Genomic DNA, 25,114 nt, shown 5'->3' with positions numbered 1-25,114 from the left:
AAAGTGTAATTGCACATCAAGTCAGTGGGTGGCAGTGGCGCTCTCATTTTCAGTGTGTGCACAATATTTTTTAACTAAACATGAGCACAAAGCAAAGAGACCTGGAGATATGAAGAGCTGAGACACGGATATATGACAAAGCGTATGTAGCATTTGGCTTTTGGCAATGACCTTAAATAATGGGAGATGAGGAAAGACCAGTCTCTTTACTGTGTCTAAATATGTTTGCAGCGGACAGCCGGAAGCCAAATCAATGAAGACGTCACTTAAAGACATTAGACCACAAATACATTGATCAACCGCTTGATTTTTTTTCTACAAAAACATGCCAACAATCTTCCGTCTTTGTCAGTGTTACATCAGTAAACCAGCAAGCACTGTTAGCATCATATAAGGTGGCCTACCAAGTTGCTCAGTGAAAAATAACTTCACACCATAGCAGAGAAGCTGATACTGCCTGCAGCAAAAATAAAAACTGTCCCTCTGTCCAATGACATTGTAGTTTTTGTTCTATTAATTTTTGTTTTTTCGGTCAAATTGTTTGGCATATTGTCCTTTTGAGTTAATGATGCTAATCAATTTGAATTTTTATTATTATTCATTTATTTTATTTTATTTTTCAGGTCAAAAAATGTACCTTGAGAGTATTTTTACAGTTTGGTTTAGGGTTGTTCCGATAATGTTTTTTTGCTCCCGATCCGATCCCAATCGTTTTAGTTTGAGTATCTGCCGATCCCGATATTTCCCGATCCGATTGCTTTTTTTTGCTCCCGATTCAATTCCAATCATTCCCGATAATTTTTCCCAATCATATACATTTTGGCAATGCATTAAGAAAAAGATGAATAAAACTCGGACGAATATATACATTCAACATACAGTACATGAGTACTGTATTTGTTTATTATGACAATAAATCCTCAAGATGGCATTTACATTATTAACATTCTTTCTGTGAGAGGGATCCACGGATAGAAAGACTTGTGACTTTGTATATTGTGACTAAATATTGCCATCTAGTGTATTTGTTGAGCTTTCAGTAAATGATACTGTAGCCATGCCCAAATGCATGATGGGAAGTTGAACTATGACTGTGCGTAGTGCTACCAATTTATATATCTTCTCTGCGTTGGGAAATAACATAAGGTGTTAAGAAAAACATCAATTGCTACCTTGCTTCCCCACATTGCTTCCCATGATATTTCTAATCGTAGGGAAAGGAATTGTGAGGCTTTAGCCAATTAAAAAAAGGCTCCAAAGGCTGCCAAAATTCACTCTACTCATTTTACGCTGTCTTTTATCTCTTTATATAGGTAAAACGGCGCCATTACAGATTGAGTGCGACAATGCGTGAGTGGGTCGTGCAGTGCATGCATTAATTGCGTTAAATATTTTAACGTGATACATTTTTTTAAAAATTAATTACCACCGTTATTGGGATACATTTGATAACCCTACCTTAAGCCTAAACTAAAGACTCTGGATGAGTGTAACATATTATGTCTGTAACGTTAAATACAATTAGAAAACGATTTAATTAAAAAATATATATCTCTATTCAAAAAAGGCATGGCCGATATTTTTTTGCCGATTTCGATACTTTGAAAATGACGTGATCGGACCCGATCGATCCCGATCGATCGGGTCCGATCACGTCATTTTCAAAGTCGGGTCCGACAACTCTAAGTTTGGATGTGACTTTTTTTTTTTTTTAATTTAATACATTCAGACCATTTGATGCGCTTTAAGTCTTTTCTGTTACAAACTAAGTAATGTTAATAAAGTTATACTTAATTTTAAGTTGATCTAAATTAATTTTTCTCCCTTCAACATTCAAAAGGACATGATTTTATGAGGAAGTGTACTTATAATAATAATTTCATAGACAAATGATACTAGTTACAGTGGCGGCAGAGAGTTGGGGGGATGCGAAGCGTTCACGTCTTCCTGGGGGGTGTAACAGAAATTAATTGAGAAGCACTGTTGTAGACGCTACAATGTGTGCTCGTCTGTCTATGTTAATTCGAAATTGTTGGAAACCTTTATTCATTTTTGGACTAAAAAGTTTGAATTTTAGGGACGAAAAGAGTTTGAGCAACTGTCAACTAAAACTAGACGAAATTTGTATGAGATTTTGTCAACTAAAACTAGATGAAGACGAACACATTTTGAAATGACTAAAATGAATAAGTATTTTCGTCCAAAAGACGAAGACAAAAATTAAAGGAGCTGCCAAAAAAACACTGCTAGAAGATTAAATTTTCACATATAGCCTCTTTAGACTTTGTGGGTCTACTCATGATTGACGTGTTTTACAACTGTCCCATTGCTAAGTGATATTGGCCGTGGAATCTGAATTCACAAAATCACTTAGGAGTTCGTCTAAGACTTTTCCCTTGGCAATAACCATAAAACAGCACTTCCTGTGACTTCTTGAGACTTTTTAATTTGGTATACACTAAATCAGTGGTGTGGGAAGTGGGGTGCTCTCAACTGTTGGGGAGAAAAACAAGTGTTTTGGTAAATACAGGTAGTCCCCGGGTTATGAAGTACTCGACTTGCGCAATTTCGACTTTAAGACGCCGGAGTCTCGTCCGCCATTTTGTCTTCAGTCGTTTTTTTTTTATTTTTATTTTTTTTAAGTCGCTTAAACAGTACTTCATTGTACCTCACGGTATCTTATTTTTTATTTTATTAGTTTTTCTCAATTGCTTTGGTACGTTTCTCAGATCAGAATTGACATTTTCAAAACTACTTATTCAATCCTCGCCACATCGTATCACTAATGCACATCAAAAAAGCAGTTTCTCATTTGCATGTTGCATGTTTTTGTGCATCCATGCAAATTATTTTGTACAATTCTCTGCTGTTTCCGACATTATCAGTTGCATCTGTCAAGATGATCAAAATGGTTGATCATGGGTCTCTATTGAATAGTCTCATCGCTCTCAACTTTTAGTCACTACTTTATTGCATAAGGATTTAGATGCAAAATGCATGAACATGTTGTCAAATTATGTCAACATGCATGTGCTTATTTGTAAGCATTTTGGTTACCGTTTTTATGTAACTTATTTTCACCTGCCAAAGTTTGTCATAGTTTGGGACAATGTGGGTTTCCACCACTCCAATGTAATCAGGGAATGGTTTGCAACCCACAACGGAATGGTAAAGGAGTTCCTTCTACCATACTTCCCATTTCTCCATCCCATAGAATAATTTTTCCCCACATGGAGATGGCAAGTGTATGATCGCCAGCCTCACACTCAGATGACTCTTCTGGATGCAGCATGCAGTGACGACATCACAGCAGATGCCTGCACAGGCTGGTTAAGGCATTCACAAGAGAGGACATCCATTGTGACGTGGAGGAAAATTTGTGGCCCAACAGGGAGGAAGGTCAAGATGTGCAGGAAGAATGGGGAAAAAAATCCAGACATGTATCACTCAAAGTTCAGTTGTTCCAAATGTCTAGTCTTGCTTTTGTTTTTTGTTTTTTCTTTCTGACACTCAATGCTGTCTTTTGCTCGTCTCTGTATCGCAATGATATGGTCTGTAAAGATTGTAAAAACAGTAAAAGTGTAAACTGAATCTTGTCCAGTCTCTTGCAATCAATCTCATACACACAAAGATGTAATTTGCAATTTTCATCAAAATTTACGTACACCATCTTCAGCATCAGAGCCTTCCACCAGAGTGACTGTTCAATTGAGAGCACGACTAATGAATTTGACTATCTTGTCTGTATGCAATGAGACAAGGACTTGTTATTCAGACAGCACTGATACGTTCATTGACACAGAAATTAAAATTTGAGCGATGGACTAAGTATTTTGCACAAAAAAACTGGCTTTTGCAGATAATCCAGGTTGTTTTGCTACTTGTGCAACAAGTTGTGAGGATTGAACAAGTAGTTTTGAGAATTTCACTTCTGATCTTAAAAACGTTCCAAAGCTATTGAGAAAAACTAATTCGACGTGTTCTGTCCTCACTAAACGTGAAGTTGTTCAGCTTTACGGACAGCAAACAAGGCAATTGTGCTTTTTGAACCTTTTAGTTTCCTTTACTTTTGACAATTTGGAAAGCTGTAACACACATGTACACTTATGTTCAAAACGACACAAATTTTAACAATAAAACTCTTGACACAAAACAATTGTTCAAACGTCCATCTGGTCTGATTAATATGTAAATTCAGTAGATTAGCCTAATTTGCCAAACAAAAGTCCGCTATCTTAAATGTTATGGAATGCTAACGTATTTACAATTCTCATAGCAAATCGCTCACACGTAACTCCACAAACTGTAGCTGTAAACTTAATTACAAAAGCACACACAAAGATATATTAGCTGAAACAACTTGCAGTCTTATGTGGGCCAAACCAGAGCGCAGCTATCCTTTATCCATGTCAGAAGTCTGCATCTCAGTCGTACAAGGTGACAGTCCAGCCAGACCCAACGTTGCCACTAGAGGGCTGTGTATCTTCCATCATTACAAAATACCATACTTTTGGAGAGTTATTGTGGGGTACTTAAGGGGTTAATTTCGGCTTCAGCGGAAATTCGGTTTACGTAGGAACAGAACTCATTCTTAACCCGGGGACTATCCAATTTGGTGTATTTTACTTTGGGGATTAAATATATATGTTGAAAACATTTTTTTAATAACATGGTCACCACCTACTACGGGGTCACATTGAATAAGGCACTATTTGTAAGAAGGGGGTGTTAAATTTATTGGACATTTTAGTTTTCAGATGTGTTTGTGTGTCATTACGCCATCTAGCTGCGAGGAATTGCATGATAATACACGGACGCTTTTATTTCCAATCTAAAAACTCCCAACACACACTGTCGGTGAAATAGAACTCTGTCTTTGTAGTAGCGCGTAAACTATCCAGCATGAGTGGTTACTGCCGTTGTGCACGACTTGTATGGAGAAAACGCGCGAGCATGACAAATTTGGATCAGAACAGCTGATTTTGAATGGGGAAAAACAAAAAAAGATCTTCAGCACCCCCTGCTGTGGGTGATTTCCAGTGCCCCTGCTCCTAATAGATATGTCAACTCAATTTTGTGTTGTAAAACAGGCTTCTGGGCAAGAATTTACAAAAGGCTATTCGAAACCAAAGGGGCTGAATTCCTGTTTCTTATCGGGCATGGCATCTTGGTATGGATTTTCTTTTTAACACAAAATAGGAGGAGGGGGTGCCTTTGAAAAACCCCTAGAAACAGTCCAAAAAATATAAACCATTTTAGATATAGTTTATTTCCTCAACACATTAATTAGCTTCAAAAACAGAAAATCTTGGTCAAATTCATCTCTTTTTTTAAGCTTAACTTTTGTGGCTATCGTCACCCGCACTGGTCCCTGGAGAAGCCCCATCTCCACAGAGTCACTTCAGCTCCCGAGTCCTGACTAATATGCGTGCTGCGGTCAGCAAAAGAGCGACGATTAAAGGCCATATGCTCCAAATGGCACGTTGCCGTCAGCAAAAGAACGTTGCAGTCTTTTTGACACTGATGGGAAACGGTGGTGGGAGACATGTCACATTTTAAAAGGAAAAAATGCTAACTAATGAGCTCCCTTCACATCTCACCGGAAATTTGGAGTTTTGGACTTATTGGATCTTGTGTGAAGATAGCAAGTGACTTGTTAAAAAACCTAGTGTTGCTTTAATTGATTACTATAATGACAGAAATTTAATGAGGCGGGATATAGGTGTGTGAACTTTTTGGCACAAATGACCCCGGAGAGGAGCTGCCACCATGACACCAAGACGGATAGGAGCTTTTAAAGAGGAAGAAACTTTTTTTTTTAACCAATTAGGGTGCAGACACATTTCCCACATTGCAGTGCCGCAATAGGGGGCGGGTAAAGCCCTGTGGGAGAGGCTGACAAGAACATTTTTTACACCCTCGCCCTGCGGAGAGAGGTTGGAGCGTTTAATTGGGGCTAAATCTGTCAGAGCCTCCGAGAGTCTTAAACTCACAGTGAGTCCTCCTGCCTTTTGATTTGGATTTCCACTCGTCCACTCGCCTTATTACGTCCTATAATTGACATTTACGGCGACTCACAGTTTCTTTTTAAACGTACGTTGATGGTAATCTCTTACCAGGGTAAGGAATCTCATAAAAACATATACAGTACCACAATCTTTAGGGTAAGATCTTTGTCACATACGACATGTTCGGCCCTAGATCGGTATTACGGCCAGGAGTCAAACTTGTTTACCGTGCTGGCTCTGCAATTTAGTGTCATCCATCTGTCTAGTATACATGAATCACGTTTGGTGGCAATCAGACAAAACTGTTAGGATTTTGTCTTTGAATGATCCTGGAAATGGGCAAGATGACCCTGGCCTTGCTGTTTTGAAGCAAAATGGCGTTTTTCAATCCTCTTTTCTGACAGAACTTTTTGAGACATTTGAGTTGGTCCACTCATGACAGAAATACAGGTAGTCCTCGGATTATGAACGGGTTCTGTTCCTACGCTGGCGACATAACCCAAATTTCCACTTAAGTCGGAATTAACCATTTAAGTACCGATAAATCTAAAAATAACTACCCAAAAACATGTATTACACATCATTGTACTGCCCTCGCCAAGAGCTAAGTCCTACAGCGAACCAAGCTCTGAAATGACGATGTCAGACGTCCATGTGGTTTGCTGACTTTATTCAGCTCCTCATGAATACATCAACACTTGCAGAATGAAACTAAAATAAAAATGAAATTAAATCAGTTTCATCTTCAATAATAGCAATTCAAATTTGCGTTTATAACTAGCTGCTGATACAGCAATATCAATCCACACAAACGATTAGCATGTATCCATGTATCAGGTAGCGTCTGCACATCTTCAAAAACAATCACATAAACTCGCCCCAAGTATTCGACCACAAGTGAAAACGCACGATAGACAGTACAAAAGGTGTTATTTACAAGGAGTTACCTCTGTGGATGCTTCACGAGCAATAAACGTGCCGCAGGCTTGCAGCTATAAACAATCTCCTCCCTCTCTCCCACTCATCTCTCACCCACTTCTTAGTGGGCATTAATGCACTCTTCCTTGTGTGTGCGCTTGCATTCTTCTTCGTGTTTACATGTTTTTTTTCGCGTGACGAAGCACTACCTTATGGAGTTAGAATTATGCTAAAACTAAAAAGAGAAAAAGCGTGGTTTGCAAATAAAAACAATCATATAAGAAAGAGGTTTGATGTGCTTACAGATCGATTTTTATTCGCTTGCAGATCCAACTGGTTTCTCTTGCTTCTCGAACTACTTTCTCTTGCGGATTAGTGCGCTTTCTCTTGTGTATCAAACTGCACTCTCTTTTCATTCAACTCAGACGATATGGGGCTGCCATTTGTCCACTCCCAAACAGCAGATGGCGCTTTTCAGTATTCAAAGGCCACCAGACTAGACACGTCAAAACTGGAAGTTGCGCATCGTGACGGGCTGACGTGACTTTCTCTCGAGCGATGACGGTAGAAAAGACTAAACGATAAAAAGATATATTTTGGGGGGGGGGGGGGGGGGATCATTTTTTTAAATGACTCGTAAGAAGAAAACACAATGCCTTCAAATGTTGAAACCGTTTTAACGTACATATGTAGAACAAACTTTACTCACATATGCAAATATTGACTCTGAAAGCTTCTTACATCTTTACAATGTCCTGTCACCCCACGAGGAAGCCTCTTCTGAAGACGGTACACAAGAAAGCACGGAAACATGCTGAAGGCATGTCAACAAAGCACATGGATTACTAGAACCATGTCCTATGGTCTGATGAGATGGGCGGACTTTCTTGTGTACCGTACATATCAACATAAATAGTATGTCATTTGTATGAAAGGAAATCACTTTTTAAATTCTTGAAAGTTGATGTATAGTAGTGCTGCAACGATTAATCGATTAACTCGAGTATTCGATGAGAAAAAAATATTCGAATTATATTTTGTTGCCTCGAGTATTCGTTTAATTAAAGTGGCGTTGTAATGGTTTATTTTGAAAGTGTTTGCATTTAGTTTTATTGATTAGGGTAGATACACTGCCCTCTGGTCTGCCTCTTTTCACTTGGCTGAATCCAACTGCTCCCTGTTAAGACCAACGTGAGTTAAGTTTTTGTTTGAGCTAATGTTTTTTAATGCATTCATAATTTAGTTTATAGGTATATTTTGGCGTTTTTTGTGGGAATATGTGTCTGAACCATTTGTTTAGAACATTGTAAAAAAGAACTTTAGCATTTTGTAGCATTTAAGCTAGCTGACTTTTTCAATGTAAGTTAGCCAATTGTTCTTTTGTTTTTCGATTTCATATTTCAAAATAAATTTATACTGTTTGAGGCTTAGCTCAGGTATTTTAATTTTTCATGTTCCTTATCCGATTACTCGATTATTCGAACTAACTATTCCACCGATTAATCGACTACTAAAATATTCGATAGCTGCAGCCCTAATGTATAGTAAGGGTGGAGGAATGGGTGCATTCTTGTGGCTAGAATTTTAACGTGCCATGATGCCCCTTAGGTGATGTCAGTTTCCCATACATATAAAAGATCGTGGCGCACCATCACACCAAAATAAAAGTCACCACGTCACACCAAAATAAAAGCCGCCACGCCTTGCAAATGAGATTTTTTTTTTTTTTTAAGATTTAGAGATCCATTCTCATTTATAATTTGTATAACTTAAAATGACGTCCAAATGAATATATGAAGCTCATTTTTTACACACTAATATTTGCAGTTGTCTGAAATAGCACGTCAAACACAAATTGTTTCTTCATACGCTTTATTTTGAAAAGCACATCAGTTGTTCTGTTGAAAGCTTGCGCCCGAGTAAGTCGGCGCAGAGATGGAAATCGGGAGAAAAATCCACTGAAAGGTATCTGAAGTTAATGAATGTACTTTAAGCCTGTGAAAACGACCTTAGTATTGACATTAACGTTCTATTTAAGTTCTTTATGGCTTGTCTTGGATCCGAATCGTCGAATCGTCATAGCATAGCATTTGTTCGGCGCCGATGTCACTCGTTGTGATTTCAGATGAGTATTTTGAAGTACAAAATTTTGGAAAGAGAAAAGTGGAAAGCTAACAAAATGACCATTATTGTTGTGGTGATCTAGACTGTCACGTTCTGAAATATTTAGCGTCTGGGGCTAATTAAATATTTCGGAACATGAGGCTCACGCTGCAGATGCCCTTCAGTTCCAAAGGAATTAGCTCTCACATTCCGAGGAGTAGAAATAACCAAATGGTTATGACAAGCGTTGTATTTCAAGCGTTGTATTTTAATGTTGAGATGTTTCAAAAACTGAATGAGGCAAGATCACAGCTGGAGACGCAGATCAGGAAGGCACACAGTCCAGGGTAGGAGAAGTCTTAACTAAGCAAAAAAGAAAACAGGGAATCTAGCAGGGGCACAACATGGACAGAAATGCCCAAGTTCTCTGCTCTGCTTTTGTCCTCATTCTCTTCCACACCACCAGAGTCATCCTACACACCAACACACTATGCTGTCTGGCTACATTACCAACTACCACTACTTTGCAATCGCTGATCTCTTTCAAATCACACCGTCTACACAAGATGTAGTCTACCTGCGTACTCCTACCTTCACTCTTGTAGGTCACCCTACGTTCCTGCATCTTCTGGAAGAAAGTATTCATGACAGCCATTTCCATCCTTTTCCATCTGTCCTTCTCAATTCCTCTCCTGGATACCAAACCTGCCCAACATGTATATTGAAGTCTGCTCCAACGATAACTCTCTCACTTTTAGGGAGGTTCTGCATCATTTCATCAAGGTCCAATCAAAATTTCTCCACCTCCAGCTCACATCCTACCTGTGGCGCATACGCACTAACGACATTGATCATCACACCTTTGATTCCTAGCTTCAGGCTCATCACTCTATCTGACACTCTTTTTACCTCCAGAACTTTCCTAACAAACTCCTCTTTTATGATAACTTCGACTCCATTTCTCTTCCTATCGACACTATGATCAAACAACTTGAACACTGCTCCTAAACTTTGCTCCTTTTCCACCTGGTCTCTTGAACACACAGTATGTCCACCTTCCTCCTCTGCATCATGTCAACCAGCTCTCTACCTTTTCCTGTGACAGTTCCAACATTCAAAGTCCCTACTCTGAATTCTAGACTCTTGGTGTTCCTCTTCGTTTCTTCCTACGAACACAGTAGCATCTTCCTCTCCTTCTTTGACCAGCATTAGTCCAGTTTCCACTGGTAGCCTGTAGGTCCACAATACTGACGGCGGTCGTTGTCACCACGAGCCTTGACCGATCCGGGATTGAAATCATAATGATAAAAAATAATAATAATAATCATAAAGAAATATAATGTCCCATTTAAATGACTGCTTTAAACTTAAATTGCTGACTACCTGTACGGTTTCAGGCATGGGTTCTTGAGACTTTTATTGTCTCACTGATGATGGGAATGGCTACCAAAATTCCCATTGCTCTGTGAACTTGGAGTGTTAGATTTTAAAAAAATTTTGAGAGTTCATTTTTATAACAAATGCAATTGGAAGTAACTAAAATGGCCATTTTGAACAAAATTGGCTGACATCCTATGCATTGAAAAATATGTGTTCAAGAGACTTTTTCATGGTTCAAATCATGACTGATAGGTCTTCCATATTCCATGGTACTACTACTACTAACTAACTGTGGGTGCCGAATTTCCAGACATTTCAAAGGACTCTTAGAAAATGCAACAGCAAAAAAGATTATGAAAAGGTCCCTTTGAACTCAAATGGCTGGCTATCCTCCATGCGTTTTCAGAGATGGCCTCTCGTGACTTTTTTGTGGGTCTACGCAATAGACCTACCCACTTTCAAATAGCCAAGCAAAACTGTATTTTAGGGGCTGAATGTTCAAATAATTCCAAAAGGCTCAACAGAGCCAATTTATGGGACTCACCCCGACGAAATGTAGCAATTTTCCCCAGGATGAACACGCCTGAAAAATGGATGGTTAATCCAGCATCCCTGAACAGATTGTGTTCACTTCTACTGTATTTCACTTTGTGATGTAACTCATGGCGACCTGTGCACTCCAACCCCATCAACAGCTAAGATGAAAATGGATTGATCTGGACCTACAGAGTCAATCCCATCACTCTGTGTCCACACTCCTGTTTGCTTCCCCTGAGGGACACACACACACACACACACACACATCTCTACATTCTTCTTCTTTTTTTTTTTTCCAGGCAGTTGACATTAGTGGTTACCATAGCGATTGAAGCCGCTGCGGTTGATCGGAGGAGACATTACGGAAGAGCGAGCTGCATAATCTTTGGCTTTTTTTCTGTTTGCTTGCCGCCAAAGTCATGGGCCGCGATTGGGCTTTTGTTGTCTCTTCGTCTATCTCCACCTGACGCTCCAGTGAACGCGTCCCGGTCACGCATCACGTCGTATTTAAACAACTCCGCACAGCGTAGTCACACACCTCTGGGTGGGACAAAGTACACACACTTTGTAACAGAACTCTTCTTCAGGTATCATACAGTACCGAACTTCAAGTTTGATTTGAATCTTTAACCTCTACTTTTTAAAAATGATGAAAAAAGACGTACAGTAAGAACCTTGCAATACAAAGCTGATAATGTGCCAGCCAGACCGTAGTCCAAAAAGAAAGAGCAGATGCAGAGCAGATGCAGGTGAAGGAGACACACAAAGTCTGTGTGTATTTTGGAGTCATTTGTGAAAAGTAGATCTGTTGCAATTCCAGAAGGGACCAGAGCAAGTTGAATGGAAAAGAAAAGAAAAGAGTGACGCAACACTATTGTCATTCTGTATGTATCGGGTCTGTTTGAAAAACCCTCAGACCTCTATTACAGAAGATTGATTCTCTTTGTGTTCTTTCAAAACAAGACATTTGCAAACATCTGATGTAACATGAAAGGTTAAGGTTTAGGTTAAGGTTTAGAAAACTAAAAAAACAATAAATACTGTTTTGATAAATAATCGACAAATTGTGTAATATGGCCCTTAGATTGTAAAATAAGGTAATCTTATTATGAAAAAGATTTTACAAGATAAAAAGCGTTTACCACAAAGGATTTTATGTATGAGAAAGCCCAAAAAGTTTTGGACGAATGTTCTCTGGTCAGATGAGACAAAAGTGAGTTTTAGGAAAAGGCATCAACAGAGTTTACAGGGGGGGAAAAACGAGGCCTTCAAAGAAAAGAACACGGTCCCCACAGTCAAACATGGCGGAGATTCCCTGATGTTTTAAAATTGCTTTGCTACTTCTGGCACTGGACTGCTTGACTGTGTGTATGGTATTATGGAGTCTGAAGACTACCAACAAATTTTGCACCATAATGTAGGGCCCAATGTGAGAAAGCTGGGTCTCCCTCAGAGGTCATGGGTCTTCCAGCAGGACAATGACCCAAAACACACTTCAAAAAGCACTAGAAAATGGTTTGCGAGAAAGCACTGGAGATTTCTAAAGTGGCCAGCAATGAGTCCAGACCAGGGTTAGGGTTTCAATTTACAGTGTGGGAATGATTTTTGAACCACAACATCTATTTTCACACCACACTGTTGAAATGTAAAATATGGCCAGCCTAAGGAATTCACCTTGAAATACGAAACGTTTTCCACTGGTACTTTACCCAACTAGCAATCATCATTTGCCTTCTTTTTTTATTGGCACTCTATGGCCACACATGATATGGATGGAGATTCAGAAAAACATGACATTATTGGTGTCATTCGCTCACCCCAGAGTTTCGGTGAGGTTCCAGAGGACGTCCGGTGACGGCATGAGTGGTGAGCCATCGTACAGGACCACCGAAGCCCCTACAGCCAGAGATGTCACCAGCCAGTTCCACATCATCCAGCCCGTCTGATACCGCCGCACACACACATACCGTTAAAATGGTTAAAGCGACACAACATGACAATGCTGCACGGTCGTCGTTGCAACCTACGGTAGTGTAATAAATGATGACATCACTGCTGCTCATGTTGCCGTGGAGAATGTGTTCTTTAAGGTGCTGGATGAGGGTGCCCTACACATACATGCAAACACACACACATCAAATTAGAATTCAAAACCCAAACCACAATTAGGGTTTCCAACTCCAATAGACACGTTTCCAAGGTACTTCTGCTTGACTTCCGCATTTCTGCTCGCATCTCCCGTTTTACACGTTCTCTAACCAGTACTGCATCCATCTGCCATCATCATAACATGGGAGGACAACATGAAGAAAGGGCTAAGAATCGCCACAACAGAAATATTTTTGTATTTTATTGATTGAATGGCAGTTTATAGTGTGTGCCATTGACCTCAGCCGTCATTTTTCCTCCAATATTTGATCGCTTACGGGAAGGCAGGTTTACCGGAGGTCAAAATGTCTTTTGATGGCCAAAATAAAAAACAACTTGTCACTCTCAGCTGTCTTTGCTGTTTACATTTGCTTGGAACGCTATGATGGAGAAGGGTCTAACTGAAGCCCAGAGCCAAGCGACAGCCGCTACAAACCATGCCACCTATAAACCACTCCCAATTCCTTACCCTAAACTTAACTGGACACCGGGGTATTGTGGATGTAGGGACGCGCGTACACATAACTAGATTGTAACCTTTGATGTGTTTGGAAGTCATTTAATGTTGTGAATTAACTGTTAAAATTGCTCCCGTTATTGCATTAGTTCCCTTCTGTCTACTTTCGACATGTGAAAGTTTTAAAACTGTTTCAGCATTGTAAGCATTTAAGGACAGATTCAAATCAAGATTTTGCCAATTTAGGAGTATTTTAGAAAGAAAGTGACTCACCTTAAGTTCGCAACAACAGAGCCTGCCTGAGAAGTCTACTGCTTTAAGATAGTGGCTATTTACTAACACCGCAGAGTGTCATTTCACATCTAGTTCTATACACATGTAATATCTATGAAACGCATCCGACGCTACCAACGTAGCATCATGTGGGCGTAGTTTGTAGTGACGTGGTTTGTTCGAGGCGTGGTTTGCAGCGGCTGTCGCTTGGCTCTGGGCTGCAGCAGGGATTATTGCCATGATGTTCCAACTGGTGCCATCCGAGTGGATAAGTCAAACTTCCCATCTTCCTCAAATGCAGCATGAGCATGAGTGGCCAAAGCCCTCCTCTCCTCAAATGCAGCATGAGCACGAGTGGCCAAAGCCCTCCTCTCTATTGTGGTCGCATTAAGCATTTAAAAAAATAGTCCTCCAGAATGAAATGTTAAAGTTTGGTGTGACATTGTTATGGCCACATGGTTATTTCGGAAAATGATCTGCATTTTGAATTTATTTGACTGTCTTCGATCCGTTAATATCGTTTTATACTGGCAGTGTACCATTGACTCGCGCTAGCTTAGCCACTCTCCGGAGCCCTGAAACTAACAAATACTGTATCTGACAAACTGCATGGAATTTGTTGAAATCAACTCAACCGACTAATTAAACCGGTTGTATAATGTCAAAAATTCTGAACTTCCTTTTTAAGGTTTCAAAGTCGGGTTAGGCTTTGAAGTTTTGCAGATACACTGTACATGTTTCCACTCATCGTAGCCGCGCTCCCAGATGCCCTGCGCTAATTTTGCATTTCCGTTCAATCCGGCAACATGCCATGCTCACTGCTTTTCATCATTCAAAAAAAGGTCCTTAGGAAAAAAAAAGTGTGTCATGGGCAAATTACGTTTCAAATAAATAAGTAGGGTTTAAAAAAAGGGGTTTTAAAAGAAGGACGTGTTCATATTAGGATTTCAAACCTTTATTAGGTTCCAATATTATCAATTGGATTTAATAGTAGAGGTTTTAGACAAGGTTAGGACTTTAAATTAGGGTTTCATACTAGGAATAAGGTTTAAAATTAGAACTGAAATTAAAAACTCTTACAACAAGAATTAGTTTTTCAAATTAGGGTTTGGATTTTCATAGCTAATAGGGATTGGAATGAGGGTTTCCTTATTCATTGATTTGGCGCTCCTTACCTTTTTCTTCATAAAAGTTTGTCTGCAATCTGTTGGCGCTCGCCACTAATTTGGCAGTTTTCTGCGCATCCGGCACAAAGCCACGCTCACTGCTTTTCAACATTACCCACCCCCAACTCTCCCAACAAAAAGGGGAAAAAATGTCAAGAGAACTTCTACGTCTCCTCCTCCACAGTCGCGAGCTGCCACCAATGGGTGTCAACATGGCCGCCGTGTGTTTTATCTGCGTCCACTCCGGTGTCAGATGTCGTCTTAGTCTCCTGACAGCTATTACAACGAGAGCCGGGACACAGGCAGAAAAAAACATAACCGCCGCACCGTAATTGGCCATCGGCAAAATGTTTTCACAATAGTGTTACCGTCCAATTATGAGGCGCACTGAGAAGCAGGGGGTGCAACGGACAGAAATTGATGGAGCGCATGAGACGGGAAGCAGTTAAGGGCATATATTTAAAAAAAAAAAAAAAAAAAAAAAAAAAAGTCTAATGAGAAAAGCGCGTAAGAGGACGTTTGCACGACTTCAAAACCAAAAGTGCACAGACACGCACGTGAAATTTTTGGGAATTGCCGCTAAAATATATGGAGATAGTGTAACATGAGTGTGAAATATTAACTTGTGGGTTTAATATTTAAGATGTCCCCAATTCGATTACGCCATTTTTCAGATGAACAAAATCAGGTGAAAAGGATTGGGTTTTTAATTTTAAAAAAATATATATATAAGGGCTGTCAAACAATTAAATTTTTTAATCGAATTAATTACAGCTTAAAAATTAATTAATCGTAATTAATCGCAATTAATCACAATTCAAACCGTCTATAAAACATGCCATATTTTTCTGTAAATTATATATATATTCTGTAAAATAAATTGTTGGAATGGAAAGATAAGACACAAGATGGATATATACATTCAACATACGGTACATAAGGACTGTAGTGGGCATTTCACTCTACTGTCATTTAAATCTGTCTATGCTGTCCTCACTCCGAAGCGTCTACTTTTTCCAAAGCTAGACAGCTAGTGAACGACGCCTTAATAATCTTTCTTCCTTTTTCATCTGATTAATAAAATGGCCTCAAACCATTGTCCTCTTTAGACCGTCGTAAAACTACAAAATAAAAGTACACAAGCATTGCATTAGCAACAACGTTAGCTTAGCACGCTATACAGGTTCACTAAACATAAACAAAAAGCGTCTCATACAAAAAATATATCATTTCGCTTACTAACATAATATGTACATTCTTTACAACAACCATACTTACGGATAAATCTTGTCCAAGGATCATATAAGCACAACATTATCAGCCCGAGACGTTGTGCAGCCATAATGAACTGGTAAGAAAACAATAAACCATGTCGCAAAGCGACCACAAGAGTTCGCTGTTGGACAGCATAAAAAGCCTTGCTGTAAAACTTACCAAAAGGCAGAATACTTTCTGAGCGGGACATGTGCATTAATTGCGTCAAATATTTTAACGTGATTAATTAAAAAAATTAATTACCACGCGTTAACGCGATAATTTTGATAGCCCTAATATATACATATATATATATATATACACAGTGCCTTGCAAAAGTATTCGGCCCCCTTGAACCTTGCAACCTTTCGCCACATTTCAGGCTTCAAACATAAAGATATAAAATTTTAATTTTTTTGTCAAGAATCAACAACAAGTGGGACACAATCGTGAAGTGGAACAAAATTTATTGGATAATTTAAACTTTTTTAACAAATAAAAAACTGAAAAGTGGGGCGTGCAATATTATTCGCCCGCCTTGCATTAATACTTTGTAGCGCCACCTTTTGCTCCAATTACAGCTGCAAGTCGCTTGGGGTATGTTTCTATCAGTTTTGCACATCGAGAGACTGACATTCTTGCCCATTCTTCCTTGCAAAACAGCTCGAGCTCAGTGAGGTTGGATGGAGAGTGTTTGTGAACAGCAGTCTTCAGCTCTTTCCACAGATTCTCGATTGGATTCAGGTCTGGACTTTGACTTGGCCATTCTAACACCTGGATACGTTTATTTTTGAACCATTCCATTATAGATTTGGCTTAATGTTTTGGATCATTGTCCTGTTGGAAGATAAATCTCCGTCCCAGTCTCAGGTCTTGTGCAGATACCAACAGGTTTTCTTCCAGAATGTTCCTGTATTTGGCTGCATCCATCTTCCCGTCCATTTTAACCATCTTCCCTGTCCCTGCTGAAGAAAAGCAGGCCCAAACCATGATGCTGCCACCACCATGTTTGACAGTGGGGATGGTGTTTTCAGGGTGATGAGCTGTGCTGCTTTTACGCCAAACATATCGTTTTGCATTGTGGCCAAAAAGTTCAATTTTGGTTTCATCTGACCAGAGCACCTTCTTCCACATGTTTGGTGTGTCTCCCAGGTGGCTTGTGGCAAACTTTAAACGAGACTTTTTATGGATATCTTTGAGAAATGGCTTTCTTCTTGCCACTCTTCCATAAAGGCCAGATTTCCTATGGACAGACTCTCCCACCTCAGCTGTAGATCTCTGCAGTTCATCCAGAGTGATCATGGGCCTCTTGGCTGCATCTCTGATCAGTTTTCTCCTTGTTTGAGAAGAAAGTTTGGAAGGACGGCCGGGTCTTGGTAGATTTGCAGTGGTCTGATGCTCCTTCCATTTCAATATGATGGCTTGCACAGTGCTCCTTGAGATGTTTAAAGCTTGGGAAATCTTTTTGTATCCAAATCCGGCTTTAAACCTCTCCACAACAGTATCTCGGACCTGCCTGGTGTGTTCCTTGGTTTTCATAATGCTCTCTGCACTTTAAACAGAACCCTGAGACTATCACAGAGCAGGTGCATTTATACGGAGACTTGATTACACACAGGTCGATTCTATTTATCATCATCGGTCATTTAGGACAACATTGGATCATTCAGAGATCCTCACTGAACTTCTGGAGTGAGTTTGCTGCACTGAAAGTAAAGGGGCCGAATAATATTGCACGCCCCACTTTTCAGTTTTTATTTGTTAAAAAAGTTTAAATTATCCAATAAATGTTGTTCCACTTCACGATTGTGTCCCACTTGTTGTTGATTCTTGACAAAAAAATTAAATTTCATATCTTTATGTTTGAAGCCTGAAATGTGGCGAAAGGTTGCAAGATTCAAGGGGGCCGAATACTTTTGCAAGGCACTGTATAGTGTATCACAAAAGTGAGTACACCCCTCGCATTTCTGCAGGTATTTAAGTATATTTTTTCATGGGACAACACTGACAAAATGACAGTTTGGCTACGTCCATACTACAGGTCTTAATGCACGAATCCGATTTTTTCGTGTTTTTCCGACTCAAGTGAGGCATTAACGTGACGGTCTGAATGTGACAAGTCGCATAGAACTGGACCATTTCAAATCCGATCCGGGTCACTTTCGTATGTGGTTCAAATCCGATCTGGGCCACATTTTTCCAGACTGTCGCGGAGGTCTGTACTGTCCAGTCTCTCAAATCGGAATTCATGCAGCAATTGCGTCATCAAAAAGTGAGAGAGACGCCACGGTAGCGGTGCAGCTGTGCGTTATTAGCGCCTAGCTTGCCTTGAACACGGCTTTTTAGGACAGTTGGACTTGACAACAGTCATAAAAAAATAAAAATGGGTTGAGGATAAGCCTGAGAATGATCGATTTTCTGTCTGCTCCATATAAGCAATATTTCAAAATTGCTTACACGGCCGAGAGTCGGGGCAAACTGTGTGTATGTGTGTGTGATATGCACGGAGAGTGCGTGCATGCTATCGATCCATATACTTTGAATATAAGCCTAAACTGGGATTCTTTATGTTTGTTATTTGTGTCCTCTTTTTAAAAAGCAAAATATGATATCCCTGAAATGACGGATGACAGCCAGCATGTGTGGTCATTTGTTTTGATGCTTCTGCGCATGCGGGTCGTCTTGCTCAGCGCTTGTCGGACTGCGAATTAGTGCGCATGCGTAATACTTGAATGGTCTCTATGGACAAAGGCAGTCTGAACGGGCACGCCAAAAAAACAGATATGACAAAAATTCGGATTCGTGCATTAAGACCTGTAGTATGAACGTAGCCTTTGACACAATGAAAAGTAGTTTGTGTACAGCTTATATAATAGAGTTAATTTATTTTCCCCTCAAAATAAAGCCATTAATATCTAAACCCCTAGCAACAAAAGTGAGTACACCCCTTAGAAACTACATAAATCCCTAAATGTCTAAATTGAGTACTGCTTGTCATTTTCCCTCCAAAATGTCACGTGACTCGTTACAGGAGTGCTGTCAGCATTGCTGCAGAGATTGAAGAGGTGGGGCGTCAGAATCTTTACTGTTTGTAAAGTGAGGCGGGACACACTGTTGATTGCTATTACTCTCTTAGCAGGTATGTTTACCACATGAAAAAAACATCCTATTTGTGGTCTGAGGCCATCTGTATTACGTACTGAATTAACAATATTTGCAGCATCATCTACTGTATAGTCACTGGTATGGATTGATTTGGCCTGCTTAATTAACTTCCATTCAGTCGTGGCTTTTTTTAATTCATCGATGTAGTATATGGACTAGCCGTCCCATGATCACTCTGGGCTCACAGGGCCAATGGTATGGAATCTAACGTAGCACATCTAGGTTGGTATTAGACGATATCTAGTGTGTGCGCGCGTGAGTGTTGTCGGGCATTAAAAAAAGTTAACAAACGCCACAGAAGTCACGTCTGCTATTTACTGCACAACACCAGCATTTGACAATCGACTTTCATAAACTGGACGAGTTTGAAGTACAGCGCTCTTAATTTGCAACTCATTGTTCATCATGTAACCGTGAGTTAGCTCACTGTGACCCACGGTCTTAACCTGCCTGTGGTCAAAGCGAGGTTATTCATAGCAGCCAAGTCGGCACCGATATACTGGCGTGCTTTGTTGTACGTATCCTTAAAGACAGTCTTTGTTTAATATGTACGAGTAAGGATAGCATATCAGCAGTGTTGTTAATCTTACTTTAAAAAAGTAATTAATTACAGTTACAAATTATTTCTCCCAAAAAGTAATTGCGTTAATAACTCAGTTACCTGAATGTAAGAGTAATTAGTTTTTTGCCTCCTCACCACTCCTGCTCTGCCTGTCGTCTCGGTCTCCCTTAGACCTTTCTCGCGCCATTCACCCAATATAGTAACGCACGCCTATCCATTCTCAGTAATGGTAACGGTGTTGCCAAGATGAGAAAAGTAATTAATTAGATTACTCACTACTGAAAAAAATAACGCAGTTAGTAACACCGTTATATTGTAACGCCGTTATTAACAACACTGCATATCAGCTCACCCAAAATGATGCCAAACAACGGATCTGTACGATATTGAAGACAGCAAGCGGCCTATATAAATAGAAATAAAGAAATAAATTTGAAAAACACGTTTTGGGAGCTTTTCATTTGGATCGAATGTTTTTGCGTTTTGAATCGAAGAGGGCGTATCGAACGGTCCAATATAAAACAGTATTGCCGCATCCTTAGTTTATACATATACGTGTAATATATATATTTTTTAAGGGCTAAAGGTAACAAAATAATCCAGAAATACAATAGCATTGCCAAAAGAAACAAAAATATATTCGCCAGTGCCCTGTTTTGCCCCAGTATTGTATAAAGTCTAGTGAAGCCCCTGGTGTAAACCACTGCTGCATTTACAGGGCTAACATGTTTAGACCTTTAGTTTAAAAAATATATATATTTTTTTTAAATTAAAAAATAAAACAACATTTTTTTCAGTATCCGATCAGGACTGTGAATCGGCAGAATCTCAAAATCTGGTGACTCAGACTCGGGTGCAAAAGTGTGCCATAGGGACATCCTTATCTAATATCATTCCTGTTTGGTCACAATATGCTAGTTTGTGGCCCCAAAAATACAAATTTTCGGGCACATTGTACGAGTTTGTGGCCACACTGCACTTTGTGTTCGCAAAATACTCACTTGTGGCAAGAATATACATTTTTGTGTTCACAATATATATACATTTCTCGCCCCCCAAAAATATGTGGATTTTCCATCATTTATTTGAATAACTTCATACAATATTGGCAACAATTCATGGCTTTATTGCCAAAATATATTTTAGTGTGTTCACAAAATACACACTAAATAGCACTTTTTTGCCAAAATATGTGATATTGTGTGCATGAAATCCTAATTTGGGACCACAACATACCATTTTGTTTGAAGATGTAAAGTCATTGAAATACGAGTTGTCAGCAAATGTTAACCTTTCAAACCTGGCTTTCAGGCCAGGGTTCTGCTTTCAAATAAGGTTTATGTTTTAAATGATTTTATTTGTATGGCTTTGGAAAAGGAGTCCTTCACTCATGGAAACCTGATTTTCTTGCTGATGGAACTCTGCTGCCATCTGGTGCTATATCACGCACGGACAGGAATACGTCCACACGTAAGTATTGTTTAAAAACAAAGGGTTCGGGTTTAAAAGTATGATTTCGGGTCTTGGTTATGGTTTCAACGAAAACTTTTGAAGTCATAGTCGGGGTTTCAGATTAGGACATCAAGCCAGAGTTGGGTTTTGTTCAACATGTAACGCATTGAGTAAGAATTTGTGCATTTACCCCTGCCGAGTGGACCATACACTTGGGTGCTCCTGTGGTTCCCGAGGAGTACATGATGAAAAGCGGATGGCTAAATGGCAGCTGCTCAAACTCTAGCTGGGGTAGCTGATCACTGTCACCGCGACCAAATGCCAGGAAATCGTCGATGAACAAACTAGATGGAACAAGAGACATTTTTAGAAGAGCCTGCAGCAAATTAGCATGTTTCAGTTCACTGTCAAATGGGGCCAATGAGCTAATATAGTAAATAAAATGCAAAACAGCATGTTTGGGTGAAAGGAAATGAGCATAGATGTTACAATGTACAGTGGTACCTCTACTTACGAAATTACCAGTAATTGGCTCTGTTCACAAAGTCAGTACACCCCTCGCATTTCTGCAGATATTCAAGTATATCTTTTCATGGGACAACACTGACAAAATGACACTTTGACACAATGAAAAGTAGTCTGTATGCAGGTTGTATAATAGAGTTCATTTATTTTCCCCTCAAAATAACTCAAAATATAGCCATTAATATCTAAACCCCTGGCAACAAAAGTGAGTACACCCCTGAGTGAAAGTTTTCAATATTATCATACAACATGTCAACTGTCAATATTTTGTGTGGCCACCACTATCATCCAGAACTGCCTTTACTCTCCTGGGCATGGAGTTGACCAGAGCTTCACAGGTTCCCACTGGAATGCTCTTCCGCTCCTCCGTGACGTTGCGGAGCTGCCAGATATTTGAGACTTTGCGCACCCCCACCCTCCACTTGAGGATCCCCCAAAGATGTTCTATGGGGTTCAAGTCTGGAGACATGCTTGGCCAGTCCATCACCTTTATTCTCAGCCTCTTCAGTAAAGCGGTGGTCATCATGGAGGTGTGTTTGGGGTCATTGTCATGCTGGAACACTGCCCTGCGACCCAGGTAATGGAAGGAGGGGGATCATTCTCTGTTGCAATATTTCACAGTACATGTTGGAGTTCATGTTTCCCTCAATGGAATGTAACTCTCCAACACCTGCAGCACTCATGCAGCCCCAGACCATGACATTCCCACCACCATGCTTGACTGTAGGCATCACACAATTATCTTTGCCCTCACCTGGTTGCCTCCACACATGCTTGAGACCATCGGAACCAAACAAATAAATCTTCGTCTCATCAGACCATAGGACACGGTTCCAATAATCCAGGTTCTTTGTTGACATGTCTTCAGCAAACTGTTTGCTGCCTTTCTTGTGTACAGTCTTCAGAAGAGGGTTCCTCCTGGGGTGACAGCCATGCACACCAATTTTATGTAGAGTGCAACATATGGTCTGAGCACTAACAGGCTGACCCCCACCTCTTCAATCTCTGCAGCAATGCTGACAGCACTTCAGCCAGTGTTGTTAATAACGGCGTTAGAATATAACGGGGTTACTAACGGCTTTATTTTTTTCAGTAGTAAGTAATCTAATTAATAATTAATTACTTTTCTCATCTTGGCAACGCCGTTACCGTTACTGAGGATGGAAAGGCATGCGTTGCTATATTGGTTGAATGACGCGATAAAAGTCTGAGGGAGACGGACTCACCGAGACGACAGAGCAGATCCGGAGTGGGGAGGAGGCAAAAAAGGTGTGACGCTGAGCAACCGCGATGCTAGGTGGCTCTAATAGTACCTGACTGTAGCCGATAGCCTACAAACTACGCCCACATGATATGGTAGATATGGTAGACATGGTAGATAATATCACATATATATAGAACTAGATGCGAAATGACAGACACGGGGGCGTGAGCAACATGTACAGTATAGGAACTAGATGCGTTAGTAAACAGCCGCCATCTTAAAGCAGTAGACTTCTTAGGAAGGCTCTGTTGTAGAGAACCTTCCTAGCGAACCTAAGTAACTTTTTATCTAAAATACTCCTAAATCGTCAAAATCTTGACCTGAATCAATCTTTAATTGATGAAACAGTTTTAAAACTTCCACATGTCAAAAGTAGACAGAAGGGAACTAATGCAATAATGGGAGCAATTTTAACAACTTTTAACAATTGATTCAGGGTCAAGGATAAATTAGGGTAAAGAATTGGGCTAGGGCCAATTGTCCCAAAAACCTTTTACACTTCACATAGTGTGACCTAAGTTTTTTTTGTTTGTTTGTTTTGTTTTGTTTTTTGAGAAAAAACAAGACAAAACATGACAATTATCACCAGTTACTTTGTCAAGTAACTAATTACTCTTACATTCAGGTAACTGAGTTACTAACGCAATTACTTTTTGGGAGAAGTAATTTGTAACTATAATTAATTACTTTTTTGAAGTAAGATTAACAACACTGACTCCAGAGACGATCTTTCAAAGAAAGCATTTGGATGTGACGCTCAGCACATGCGCTCAGCTTCTTTGGACGACCAACCCGAGGCCTGTTCTGAGTGGACCCTACTCTTTTAAAGCGCTGGATGATCTTACCCACTGTGCTGCAGCTCAGTTTCAGGGTGTTGGCAATCTTCTTGTAGCCTGGGCCATCTTCATGTAGCGCAAGAATGTGTCATTTAAGATCCTCAGAGAGTTCTTTGCCATGTGTTGCCATGTTGGAACTTTCAGTGACCAGTATGAGAGAGTGTGAGAGCTGCACTACAAATTTGAACACACCTGCTCCCTATGCACACCTGGACCTAGTAACACTAACGAGCCAAATGGCATTTTGGAGGGGAAATGACAAGCAGCACTCAATTTGGACATTTAGGGCAGTAGTTTCTCAGGGGTCTACTCACTTTTGTTGCCAGGGGTTTAGATATTAATGGCTATTATTTTGAGGGGAAAATAAATTAACTGCACACAGACTACTTTCATTGTGTCAAAGTGTCATTTTGTCAGTGTTGTCCCATGAAACATAAATATCTGCAGAAATGCGAGGGGTGTACTCACTTCTGTGATACACTGTAGTTTTGTAACCTGAAAATTCCATAAGTAGAGATGCGTTTTCCATGTAAATGTCCTAATCCGTTCCAAGGCCCAGAAAATTCAGACGTGAATCCCTTAATTATTGCACAATAAACATAAAACCTTTTTTTGCATAATGTAACTTAACAAGAATAGGGTCAAGAATAAAAGTAATACACTCATGTAAAGCTGTCGGAACACGATGGCATACACATGCAGTAGAGGTCCCTCTTAACCAATTGGTTGCGAGGAATGCTAGGCAATAGCCAATGGCAGAGCAGCTACAAGTATGTTACGTTCGGTAAACTCTGGGAGCTGCAAGTAACAGCCATACTGTATTCTTTCCTAACAAGAAACCAATATTTTCCCGTTGAGGCGTGTCTTAACCTAAAAATTCTGTACATTGAATTGGTGCACCTTTGTGTGAGTGTACCTGTTGGGGATCTTGGAGAGGTCAACGTGTTGTTTGTCTCGAGCGTAAGGAATAACCACTACCTTTTGCAGATCAGGAAGACCTACAGAGAGACACACACCCCTATTTTCAAGATTTCCGTTCTTCACAATTAAGTTATTTACTTATATG

At 39.9% G+C, this 25,114-nt stretch overlaps 1 protein-coding gene across 1 annotated transcript in view; it reads right to left on the bottom strand.

Annotated features, from left to right (window-relative positions):
- The window catches only part of aacs (acetoacetyl-CoA synthetase), a 91,039-nt gene that overhangs the window by 49,036 nt on the left and 16,889 nt on the right, over positions 1-25,114 (bottom strand). Inside the window, exons 7-10 of the mRNA XM_057831439.1 lie at positions 24,965-25,046; positions 21,614-21,767; positions 12,974-13,054; positions 12,764-12,888 (exon numbers count right to left, since the gene is read on the bottom strand). Of these exons, the coding sequence (XP_057687422.1) occupies positions 12,764-12,888; positions 12,974-13,054; positions 21,614-21,767; positions 24,965-25,046 (442 nt within the window). The remainder of the gene's footprint in view (positions 1-12,763; positions 12,889-12,973; positions 13,055-21,613; positions 21,768-24,964; positions 25,047-25,114) is intronic.

The sequence above is a fragment of the Corythoichthys intestinalis genome, chromosome 3 (assembly GCF_030265065.1).
Source record: "Corythoichthys intestinalis isolate RoL2023-P3 chromosome 3, ASM3026506v1, whole genome shotgun sequence".
NCBI lineage: Eukaryota > Metazoa > Chordata > Actinopteri > Syngnathiformes > Syngnathidae > Corythoichthys > Corythoichthys intestinalis.
This window is presented reverse-complemented; position numbering and strand designations above follow the sequence as displayed.